The sequence below is a fragment of the Artemia sp. Qi Xiang Cuo genome, chromosome 4 (genome assembly GCF_049724085.1).
Source record: "Artemia sp. Qi Xiang Cuo chromosome 4, ASM4972408v1, whole genome shotgun sequence".
Classification (NCBI taxonomy): Eukaryota; Metazoa; Arthropoda; class Branchiopoda; order Anostraca; family Artemiidae; genus Artemia; species Artemia sp. Qi Xiang Cuo.
The window spans coordinates 37,174,995-37,188,151 of NC_142797.1; the positions used below are offsets into that span (position 1 = coordinate 37,174,995).

General features: G+C 35.2%; 1 protein-coding gene across 2 annotated transcripts in view; it reads left to right on the forward strand.

Annotated features, from left to right (window-relative positions):
* LOC148953077 (uncharacterized) overlaps positions 1–13,157 on the forward strand; it is an 80,461-nt gene that overhangs the window by 49,921 nt on the left and 17,383 nt on the right. For both annotated transcript variants that reach the window (XM_089088286.1, XM_089088287.1), the window contains exons 2-4: positions 6,842–6,982; positions 10,188–10,408; positions 12,060–12,222. In XM_089088286.1, the coding sequence (XP_088944412.1) occupies positions 6,858–6,982; positions 10,188–10,408; positions 12,060–12,222 (509 nt within the window). In that variant the 5' untranslated portion in view covers positions 6,842–6,857. The remainder of the gene's footprint in view (positions 1–6,841; positions 6,983–10,187; positions 10,409–12,059; positions 12,223–13,157) is intronic.

A 13,157-nucleotide genomic window follows, 5' to 3' on the forward strand; every position in this document is an offset into this window, starting at 1 on the left:
CAAGTCGATTGTGACACACTTTGTCAAAAGCTTTAGAAAAGTCAAGCAGAATCATGTTAGCAGGCACCCCAATATCAAGCAACTTGGTGATGTGATCATTTGATTCAATGAGATTGATGTCAATAGATCTTCCAGAACAAAAGCCATGTTGTGAACTGTGTAAAACATTGTTTGCTTCAAGGTGTTTGATAACTGCAGAATTGATTATTCTTTCAAGAACCTTAACAACTGCTGATGTCATGCTAATGGGTTGATAATTTTCAGCAAGGCTCTTTCTACCTTTTTTAAAAATAGGAATGATATTTGCAGTTTTCCAGTCATGAGGTAGTTTAGAAAGATTTAATTATAATTTGAACAGCAGGGAAAAAGGTTGACACAAAACTGTATGGCATTCATGTAGGATATGTGGGTGAATGCCGTCTGGATTGGCGGATTTATTCAATTTGAGGTATGTAAGTTCCTTTAGAACCAAAGTATCTGTAATCAGAATTGGTTCCATCTTATGTGGTACATCATATAAAGGAGGTGTAGGATATACAATACTGGTGTTGGATAAAAAAACACAAGAGAAATATTGGTTGAAAATTTCTGCTCAGGATCAGCAGCTCTGTGTTTTCTATTAATTAGCTTGCTTACTTTAGTAGTTACAAAGGGTAAACCTTTTGCCTGTTTTGCTTGAAAAATTCTGGTGCAAGACTTTTCAATATTCAGAATTTCCATTTTTACATTTGACCAACTCTCATCAATATCATCAGTAATAAGCTTTTCCAGTTGCAAGTTTTTCAGAGTCTAGTTTATAGTTTACATATTTTTGTTGCTTAGAAGAAGGTTGTTTGGTAGGCAGACATAACTGTGAAATAATTACTGCATGGTTGCTATTACCAACAGGTGTGGTTTCTACCTTCTTAATAAGAAGGTCAGGGTTACTGAGAATAACCAGATCAAGAGTGTTGGAGACTTGACCTTCCCTGAAACGAGTCGGTTATGAGATTGTTTGACAGAGAGAATTATCAGAGAGGGCAGACAAAAAAGGAGAATCTATTACAAAGACCAGATCCATTAATCCATTGGATTTCAAGAAGGTTAAAGTCCCCCATAAGGACAGGATCATAGCTGGCAAATTTGGACATCACATGAGACAAAATGGCAGCCAAATTAGGTTCAGAGTCCAAAACACACAGAGCACTAGGGCTTCTATAAACAACACCCACTACAATTGAAATTATTTGATTGTGTATTTTAATCCACACAGACTCAATTCCAACAGTATTCAGAGAATTGAATTGAATGAGACAAACATTTAGTCCATCTCTTATATAGACACACTCCTCTTTGGCAAAGTGGGGAATTCAGATTAGAAAATAGTTGGTAATCATAAAATTTTAATTTATCAGGAGATAAGGCTGACAAGGTATTTTTGGTGAAACTTCTGTAATTGCTACAACATCCACTCTTTCAGATTTCATGTGAAAGGAAAGTTCAGAAAGCTTATTAGTGAGGCTATCAACAGTAGAGCTAAGGAACCTCATTCCCTGAGAGGTAGGAATCTGAGAGGATGCAGGAAGTAAAGGACTGGTAAGGTTGTTGGATACAGCACTATGAAACGACAAAGAAGAAACATCGGATAAGCAAGTTGTTGCTGAAGAAACAAGAGAAATATCAGCATCAGACAGCAAATATTATTATTATGTTCATTACTAGACATTGAGGGACAAAATTTGGTGATGCAAGTCCATAAACATTTAAACAATTAACAGAGGTAGAAGGAGGCACATACATTAGTGGGACATTAGAGTGGTCAGGGGGAATGCTCCAACTGGCAAGTTTTTTTTAATGATGGCACCCTTACGAATTATCAAATCTGCCTCTCCCTTTGCTTTTCTGCATTTCAGCTCCTCAACTAGAGCTTTGTGCTTTATGAAATCCTCTTTAGGACTATCACTATAGAAACTGATTGATCCTTTTGTTTCCAAGGATTTCTGTATTATTTGCCTTCTCAATTCAGTTGATGGTACAGAGAAGAGAAGAGGAGGGGGCGGCTACCAGACGGTTGATGGCTATTTGAAAGGCTTTTTGCTTGGGCAGGGGGGGCCTGCCAGGGGGACCAATGTCAACTCAATAATTGCATAACCGATAATTATGCAGGAAATATGCATCATCAGTCTGGGTGGGGATACCATATGGAACAATGTAAAGACGTCTTTCAAGACGCTGGCACTCTAAACGTGCTATCTGACGAACATCAGTTTCAGTTAATTGGGTTACTGGAAGTTGAGACAATTTAGGAGACATTGTAGAAACCACTAGGTCCTGAATGATTGAAACAGAACAAACTGATTGTAGAGAATTTCCAATATGGGATGGCCTTTTTGCAATATCAGTAACCTGGGCAGAAATGTCACTTTTAATGTCAGTTCTCAGTTGGGAAAGTGTCTGGGTCAACTGACTAATGGTGGCAAACTCCTTCTTAAGATCTCCCCTGAAAGATTTCAAGGAATTATCCATAATAGATCCTAGCTTATTTATCATAGCTTGCTCACTAGAGGGGGGAGGAGGAGGATTAACTTTGCATGCCAGACATGACCAGGACAAGTAAGGGATTGCATCATCTTGCTTAATAATATATATTCTCCAGGGGACAGGTCCAGATATTCACCACAGATCCACTTCTCCCACCAGTCCTTTTAAAACTTTATTTAGATTAAAATGATTTAATCCAGGAATGGATGCATCATAGTTTTGTAAAGCAAGTGCATAATTTTTTTTTTATGACACAAGGGAAAAAAATAAATAAGAATACTTGCAACAGAAAGCTTGACAAAACCAGGGACTTCATAACAGTCTAGTCATAATGCTCTATCAAATGGCTGCTAAAGTTCTGACAATTTTTTACTAACCAGAGGCTTTAGTTTAGGATTCAGTACCATTTTTGGCTTTGAGAACCCAACAAGGAAAATGAGCATAACTTGTGTTTTTAGTTACCTAAATGGAATTTCCCAGAGATTCACTTTTATCAGAGCCTTTGATTTATTTGAAGACATTAGCAGTGTTTCATTATAAAATCTCTTTTTACTGGTTTTATTGAAAAGGGACAAGATAAAAGCAAGTGTTCAAATGCATTTTTTTTTCGATTTTTTTTTTTTTTATATTTTAAGACTTAATTGTAACGACTTTTATATTGTATGACACAAGACAAAAAAGAAATACTAACAACAAAAAGCTTACCAAAATCCATGGTCAAACCAGATACTTCATAACAGTCTAGTCATTATGCTCTATCAACTGAGCTATTTTGTCTTTTATGCGTTTGTATTTGAAATGGTATATGATTAAATAAATTTATAAGAACAATCAATCAATCACAGGTGGCTGAAATTCCAGAATTCGTTCTACCACCCAGAGCTTTAGTTTAGAATTCAGTACTGTTTTTACCTTTGGGAACCCAAAAAGGAAAGTTTATATAATTTGTGTTTTAGTGCTTGTATGATAAACGCCCTACCCCTCAAGTTGTTCATTCATTGACACATTAGAGAAACCAGTTGTGTTTTTTTTTGTTAGTTTTTTTCAGCTTAGCATGAGACAAGACAAAGAGAAGTGACAGAATAAATGGAAAATATATAATTTGGGTTATATATTTGCACATTAGAGGGTGGTGGGGTAGGGATAAAGTATTTGGACAGTGTGTAGCTAGAAAACAATTCTTACTGCATAATATGCATAATAATTTTACATAGCAAATTAGGCATGCATCCCCGCTGTAATTTACCCCCCCCCCCCCCCAATGTGCAAATATGTAGCCCAACTTTGTTTCTAAAGTATTTAGTTTTCATCTTACTTTGGAATATTTCATTAGGATTGACCAGAAGAACGTTAGGTAGAGCGTATATCATACAAGTACCAGTGTTTTCAGTCAACTAATGGAATTTCCAGGAAATTTTGTTTTATTATATGTATATAGGATGCTGTCAAATCAAGAGTTTAAAATTTGGAACGTGCCTAGAGGACAACCCAAAAACGCAAATTCACAATTTTTGGAAAGGATGCATTGTTGAAATAACATCAACCTGGACAATCAAAGGTCCAGAATTCCAGGATGATCAACATCAATTTCAATGTACAAAACGCAATTGCACCAAATTTGCCCCAACAACCTGGACCCTCCAACCTGACAAGACCAATCTAAATGGCTAAGGCCAAAGGCACAGAAAGAATATCTGAGGTTACAGGGTTTCTAAGTATAGACAATAGCCTAAAAAATGTGGTCTGCTCTTTACTAGGTTCCAGCTAAGAAAAAGTCAAAGGGTTTTTCTTATGTGTTCCAATCAAGATCTGCTCAGACCCAGTAACCAACACATTAAATGTTTTCTGCCACAAATTGTATGCAGGAAAAGTATTCTAGAGTTAAAAATAAGCAAGCTTTTTAGGAAGAATACCAAATCTGCTCAACCCAAGAGAATGTATGGGTGATAACTTTAACATCATGTTGTGCATGAGCTGTGACATCCGTGAAACATTTATAAAGCCACTACCCCCGCTTTGAGTCTTACAGTTATAAAAAATATTTATATAGAAGAGCAGAAGAAATCAATAATGAGTATCCTCAAGTACTATTTTCTATTAATGAGAACGCTGCCCAGTTAGAAAGCGTTCAGCTAGGTTATTTTAAGATATTGTACGGGTTGCATTGAATGACCCATTCCCAGTTTCTTAAAAGAGACCTTGGACTTTGGTCTCTTAAAAGTTATAGGACAGTCCAAATGATAAAATTTTGGCTAAGGGTTGTACAGTTACCCAGTGATAGGTTACTGAAGGCTGCATATGATGAGTTACTTCAGCTACATAGGAAGAGATCTTGGCCTTTTAAAGTTAAAGAGGTATTGGATAATACAGGTTTTTCTTTCGCATGGAATGATGGCCTTGGACTAACTAGTCAACAATTACATTTGGACAAAGAAATTAAGTGGGTGTTAGAAGACGATACGATGCATAAAGGGGGTGAGGAAATTGATAATTTGGAAACTATAAGACATTATAATGAGGTTAAGATAATTTATGGTCAGAAATTTTACTTTAAGCTAAATTTACAGTCCTGATACCTTACATATTGGATGCAGCTATGATCTAATTGCCTTCCGATTCGTTCGAGATTGAAAGTTTTTGAGAGAAGTAAAAGTGTCCCGGACGGCAGGTTTGATTGCCCTCTTTACCAAGAGGAGGAGCAGAATTTGAAGCATTGTCTTAGTCGTTGTCGAGGTCTTTTGGGGGTAAGGGAAAATTTATTTGGGAATGATGGAGTGCTGCTTCCTGATGCCTTGAAAAGTGCGTCTTCACAATTTATTTGTCTAGTGGGAAGATATCTTGATTAGTATTTTGCAAAAAGAAGAGAGTAGCTTTTATTTTATTTTTTTTTTTCTTTATTATTTTAACGGATGCTGTAATTTGTTAATCTTGTATGTTATTTGTGTACATGACCACATTTTGGCTTGAAATACACGTTATCTTATCTTAAAGGCAACAAAAATGTTCTTACTGAAATGTATGCCTAGGATATGAGGTACCACAGAAATTGAACTAAAAGTTTTCTTTATCTATAAACCCAGAAACAAGTCTAGAAGCAGCAGAACCATCATTAGTCAACATCTCTATGGCTTTGAGATTATCTACAACATTCACAGATATCATCAAGAAGAATTTTCTACTTTATTTGTTCTGCTTGTTGGATTCTAAAAACTCATGAACTATGTAAAGGTGGTGAACTCTGTTATGGATGGCTCACGATTTGAGAAAATCATTGTTTCAGCAGGATTTCTAGAAAATGAATGTAAAAATATAAAAGAAAGGAATAAAGCAGGATGAAGATTAGTACAAATTCTTCATTGTTTAAAGAGAAAAAATGTCTGAAATGTCTATACAATAGACAAAACTAATATCTACTATGTTTAAATATTGTCAGCTTTATTTCAGAAATATCAAGGGAATTTTCCCCTCTTTAGCAGGGAATTTTCCCCTCTTTAGCAGGTAATTTACCAGCTAGTGGATGGTAAAACGTGATTTTGATTTACAATAAATATATTTTGGCTTAAAGTTGTACTCGTATATACAAAATAAAGTACAAGCGTTGTATAATTTGAAAATTTACAAATTCACATAAATAAATATTGCTATTAAACTTTAAATTTATCCAAAGTAGGTGTCACCAATGAGCCATCTACCAGTAACCCCAAAATCTGGGGAAAATTTAGTGTTTTCCTATAAGTGTCATCATTGAAGTGACAGCCTACCAGCAACTGGTACATTAGGAGAGATGTCCCCAAATGATACCCCTGCTTAAAAACCAGGATAACACAAACTGATATGACTCTTTGTTTACCTCAGGGACACATGAGTAAGAGGACACGCACCTGATCTTCCTCATATGACGTCCCATATTATAAATCCATGATGACACAAACTAATATGAATCTTTGGTCATTTACCTCAAGGAAATATTTGAAAAATGACATTTTCACACTGAAAATCGATTTCACCTACAAAAAAAAGAAGAAAGGTATGCAGTTATAGAATATGCTTCATTATGTTTGCAGTGTCTAGGAAGAGTAGGATTGCAATGCTGAACTTGTGGAATTTGCACTTTTATTTGCACTTTTATGTATCTATTGGGGAAATGTAGCTCTCACCTTACCATTGTCTGTGAATCACTCTGGGGTTTTACTATGTTTTTATCCGTATTTGAATTCGTTCGTTCGTATTGAATTAGGTTACGAATTTCCTTTTATTATTAAAGGATGAAATATGCAAACTTTACTTTCATTTGTTTGATTTGTTCTCATTCATTTTATAGGTGTAATTGAAGGCTTATGGAAACACTTATTCGAGATGGAACTTACTTGAATAACAAACACGAGGAGAAGTTTGTTTCAGCTCTTATAAAAGATCTAGAACATTTCCTATCAAAACAGGAACAAATTAATAAACAATCACAGTAAGTTTTTTTTTTCTTTTTGATTAGTCACATTGTGCCCAAACTTGAGAGGTAAGTTGCTTTTTTGTAAATTAAATTTTTCTTAGTGTTATGGCCTCAGATAAATGTAGACAACCTTTGATATCCCTGAGGGTGATTTTAATAACATTGGCTTTACCATTTCGCATCATGTACTGACAAAAGCTTGGGGCCTAACATATGACTGAGGCCATATGTCATGGCCTCTATAATAATATTATGGCCTCTATTGTAATAATATGCCTCTATTATGGCCTCTATTACTATAATATTATGTGGGGTGGGGGAGGGATTGGATTCCTAGTGCCATCCACTTACTCTATGATGGGCCCCTACTTTTGGTAATTATATTATTAACACCTGCAATGTTGTTGCCGAAGTTTTTAGGGACTAAACCCCCCCCCCCCCCGCTGTGAAACATTTTAGTAAATGTTTACTTAATGGTGACACGGTAACCTAAAAAAAGCTTTATTATCATTGAGCCTCTCCTGAAATAAAATCCTTGTCATTCCTCTGACAGGCTGTATGGATTTGTCAGCTTATAGTGCAGATTAGAATTTCTCCAAGGTGAATATTGCTCCATGAAATAAGGCAAACTGAAGTTGTAATGCAGCAATCTTTAATTGTTTCATATACAATGCTACCAGACAGTGAACTAAGAAAATTACATAGCAGTTATGACGTATCCAAAAGCGTGATAAGTCTCATGATACAGTATGTACTCCTCAGGCAGTGGCGCAGCTTGGGTTTTGAGTTTAGAGGGGGGATTTAAAGAATATGCCGACAAAATCACCTAGTGTGTCGACAAATGGTGACACAAGCTAATTTAAACTAAAAAACATTAGCTAAATTCCAAGTTATGTGTGTGTGATAAAATACATTCGAAAAGAACTTTTCAAGTATTTAGACCTTTTGGTTAATTGAAATTTCTACATGATAAAAGAAAAAGAAGAGGTATATATCAAACAGTTTGTGGTAACAAACACTAAGTAAGGAGCGACCCGGCTCAGTAGTAACAGAAACTCTAAAAAACGGAATTTTGATACCAATAGATACATAAAAAATCGAATTTTTATGCTAACTTCAAATATATAAGTTTCATCAAGTTTAGTCTTACCAATCAAAAGTTACGAGCCTGAAAAAATTTGCCTTATTTTTCAGGGGTGATCGTATCGACCCAGTGGTCCTAGAATACCATGAGAGGGCTTATTTGAATGGGAATTAAAAGTTCTAGTGCCCTTTTTAAGTGACAAAAAAAATTGAGGGCAACTAGGCCCCCTCCCATGCTCATTTTTCCCAAAGTCACCTGATCAAAATTTTGAGGATGGCTTAATCCCCCACAGTCCCCGGGGGAAGGGCTGTAAGTTATGAACTTTGCCCATTGTTTACAGATAGTATTGGATATTGGGAAGTATAAAGACGTTTTCAGGGGGATTTTATCTGGTGGTAGGGGGAGATGGTTACGCGGAAGGATCTTTCAATGGGGGAAGGGAATTTTCTATGAAGAGGGGGGCCGGATTTCCCAGCATTATTTGAAAAACGATCAGAAATTAAATTTTTAAAAAAAGAAGTTTTTTCACCTGAAAATAAGGAGCACCATCAAAATTTAAAACGAACAGAAATTATTATGAGGGGGTTCCTCCCCTAGTCAATACTTAGCTATTTACGCTGAAGTTTTTTTAGTACTTTCAAAAGAGCTATTTAATCTAATTAAACGGCCTTTGTAATTCAGGGGTCATTCTCAAAGAATTGGGACAAAATTTGAACTTCAGCGTGAAGAGCGGGGTATTGACTAGGGGGCGAACCCCCTCATATACGTAATAATTTCTGTTCGTTTTAATTTTTATGTTGCTCCTTATTATCAATTGAAAAATCATTTCAAAGTTTTATACACTCGAAAGTTCTGTCTGATTATTCGACATCTAGGTGGCACACTTCCCTTTTCAGGGGGCCTGTGATGGTAACTCCAAATTTTCTAAATGAAACCCACTTTATAATCTGCAGAGTTGACAAATCCAAGGAAAAACAACTATGTTTTGTTCTGATAAGACTTTAGGGAAAATTTCTTTTAAATATTTACCAGTATATGTGGATTACTATGAACGCAAAAGTCTGGTAGCTTTGGAGGATTAAAAATGAAGCTATTTACTTTGCTTAAAGACTACTAATATGTAAACCATTGCATGAGAAGCATTTGGACTTTTGAAGTTACTCCCAAAATAGGGATGTGCACCCCTGCTGGTAAAAAAAAAAAAATCAGGTAGGGCTTTGACTGTGTAAAACTTCTCTCTGATAAAAAGATTTTAAGACATGAATATTTTACCCAGTTTCTAACTTGTGAAGTTTGCTTTCGCCGTACAACGCTTCCATGTAATTTTACAAATGCTGAAAACTCCCAATAGTAGTAATTTCCAAAAATACTTTTAAGGTTTAAAACATTGCTATTTTTCTAATAGATTCTAAATTTTTAAGATTCTGTGGTTGTTGCTACTTGATATCCCAAAGTCATGATGTCCCCTAAGAGAGGGGAGATCAGTGGTGTATACATCCTACAAGTTTTGTTATTGTTCTTTTTCGTCAGCCAAGCCATCAGTAAAATAATGTTTTCCTGTTGCGATGTTTATTTTTTAGGATATATACTTTTCAAACTTTATGGGGGACACTCTGTATCTCCCAAAGGCAAGTAAAGCTTTTTTTTAAGCATTATGCTAACGTTTTATCTCTTGTAAATCAAATGCACAGAATTGTAATAATCTTAGTATGTCAGGGACTTGGTAAGCATTCTATATACGGGAGGTAAATTTCCTTATTGCCTGAAATTAAAATCAGAATACTTATCCTGTTTTCTAGCTTAGATTATTGTGTGTAGAAATATTAAATATAAAAATCTGTAACTCAAAACGAACGTGCAAAACCTGCTCTAAAATTATTCTTTTAAAATTGTTTGTGGTCAAAATGACCACAAGTCAACATGAGATACCATCATAGCTCAGTAGCTGACACAAGCAGCCTTAATATGACCTACAATTAGAGGAACGTATAGGGAAACTCTTTCTATGTAAACTATAGAAAAATTACCATACTGTCTGTAAAAAAAAAATTATTACCTTTGCTTTCGAAATTTTGATTGCTGTTTATTCTTTTTAACTTCAGTTGATTTATTTTAGATCTGTTGTGCTATTTATAGGCAAGTATTTTTCCTACCACCACTCCCACCTCGGTTTCGATTTCTCACCCACCAAACAGTTGAAAGTGTCTTTTTTGGCAGACTAGCAACCAAAAGTATAGGAGAAAGTGACGACAGACGAACTGCAATATATTGCTCCTTTGATTCTGGACCCACTCGTGGTCAAACACGACCCTTGTCGGCTGCTGCTATGAAAGAAGAAGAAAAAATTACAAAAAAAGGTTAGTTTCTTTAGCTACTGTTTTTTCTAGTTTATGGATAAAGAAAATATGGGATGCAACGAATGGGGGGGGGGGGGGTCTGAGAACATTGCCTAGGGAAGGGAAAATGATTTAAATATGGCGTTTTTACACTAATATTTCCCAATAAGGACAATACTACCTAGGTAAGTGAAGTTAACCACTCGTTAATTTTTCTCATTGCCTAACATCATCTATTCATCCTCATTTACTCTTGGTATAAGTGACATAGTCTTCTTAATATTAATTCTCAAACTTATTCCCCCGTCTTTGAATCTCGAAACCCTCAAAAATTCATTCAATTTGCCAACTTTTTATCTGGGAGACTCAAACCATATACTTACTCCATGTCCAACAGAGTTTTACCTTCCCATTTAATGCTCAATTCTCTCATAGTCTTGTAGCCTTTGCCGTCTTCTTTATGGAAAAAAAATCCGTCAAAATAATTCACATAAACGGGGATAAGACATTAACTCATATTTCATACCAACTTCTAACCTCACTTTCTACTTGAACAACAGCCATATTATTCTCGTCATAGCGCAAGTAACTTTAAAGCAGTTATCTGGTATACGATAGAAAAAAGAGTAGGACCTTTACCAGGCCCGTATCCAGGATTTTTTCGGGGGGGGGGGGGGGTAAAAAAGTATTTTTTTTGGGGGGTTAAAAAAAAAAACTTAAAAACGTTAATTCATGAATTTCCTAATTATGAATCGAAACATAGAATATTCAGTCAACGTATTCTCTCCCTTTCCTTAAAGCGCACTCTTCTTTTCTTGAAAGTTTAATTACAGCTCCTCTTAGTCTGATAAGTTACAACTCACTAAGCATTTTTCTTCCTAATAAAAGCAACCTATGACCTCTAGAATCATTCCTATTCTCTCTCATCACTTTTCTCATGAAATTAAATTTTGTATGGGGGGGGACAATAAACAATATTTTACACAAATTGTAATAACAAACTTTTTTCACGTAGCAGTAATAATTTATTTTAAACAAGTAGTAATTTGGGGCACTCAAATTTATTTGAAACAAAGTTTTTTGCTGTTTATGGATTTTTTCCCATTTCAAAAGTGGAAAATAGGAAGATTTGTTCCATCTTCGAAACGCTTTCTCAAAGAACGGTCCTTCCCACAGAAAGCTTTCTAATGCTTTTCCCATTATTGTTAAAATGCTTTTAACATTTCTCACACCTACAGCAAGGGACTGTCCTGTCCGAAAAGAGCCTCTTCAAGGACCTCCTTTCCAAGGAAATTTTGGGAAAAACACACTGAAGTTCGGATAATTGAGCCCAAAACACCCTTTCCAGTAGATTTTTCAATTCTAAGATGAACGAACGGATCACTGAAAAAGAGTATTGCATTAAAAAAAACATTAAAATAGAGAGAAATTGTCATTTTGTAGGATTTTGTCAAGCTGCATGCTATGAATGGGCAAAAATTAATATTTTGAGATTTTATCATTGTTTGGGCACCAATGATGAAAGTAGTGGAGGATTAAAATCAACCTAAGCCAAAAATTTTCATCAAATAAATTCTTGATAAAAAAAAAAATAACTCGAATATGACCGTAGTTGTTTGTTGTGTCGCTTATGGCGGAAGGTGTCGAAGATGACACAATTTTGTTTTTTTAGCACGAAAAACGGGGGTTGCCGTGTACCAGCCTCCACATAGGCGTGAAAATGGCAACTTAGCCTCAACATCAGACTTGAAGGCCCCTGTGGCAAAAAATGATAAAAATCATGAAAAGATAAGGAATGATAGCGAGCTGAAAAGTCCAGGATCAGCATCACAAGGGTAAGTACATTTGGAAATATAGTAGATAGTGAAATAAACTGAATGAGCACTTAAAATGAGCAGAAATATGGTCATAAAATCTGTCAAGCTTAAACTAACAGACGCTCTGAGTGAATAATGGAAACTTCAGACAAACAGAAATTAAAATCAAAAATCGAGTCAAACTCAAAAGTAACAAATCAAACTCAAAAGGTACTATGAATGAATAAATGAAATTTAAAACGGACAGAAATTGAAATGAAAAATCAGTGAAAAATTTAAACTAGCAAAAATTATCACAAACTGACCTTCCAGGGGTTGGCGCCCACTCAAACATTCCAAGGGTTAGAGTGTCATTTCTGCTTAACTGACAGGAATATGTATTTCAAACAGTGTGTTTTCATTTACCATATTATCAATAACAACACAACCAAAGAATAATTGCACCAGGCTAGTCAGGTTACGAATAAGAGTGGTACCCCCCTCCCTTCTTCCTTTCAAATCCTCTAAATCAGTGGTTTTCAAATAACGCAAACGCGAAAAATTTTAGAACGAAATTTATTAAGATAGACTCTTATAAACAAAGAAGACGAATAACAATTCTATATTATTGTCAAACAATTTGTGGTAACGAACTGTAAGTAAGAGCGACGCGGCTCAATAGTAACCGAAACTCTAAAAAACAGAGTTTTGATAACATTGATACTTCAAAAGAATCGATTTTTTATGCTGATTCCAAATTATAAAGTTCATTAAGTTTAATGTTACCCATCCAAAGCTATGAGCCTGAGAAAATTTGCTGAATTTCTTAAAAAGGGGGGAACACCCCCAAAAAATCTTGATGTCTTAATGAAAATAACAGTCAGATTCAGAATATCATAGAACTCTATTGTGTAGGTTTCAAGCTTTTATATACAAAATGTAAAATTTGTAAAAAAAAATTCTGCCTGAAAAAA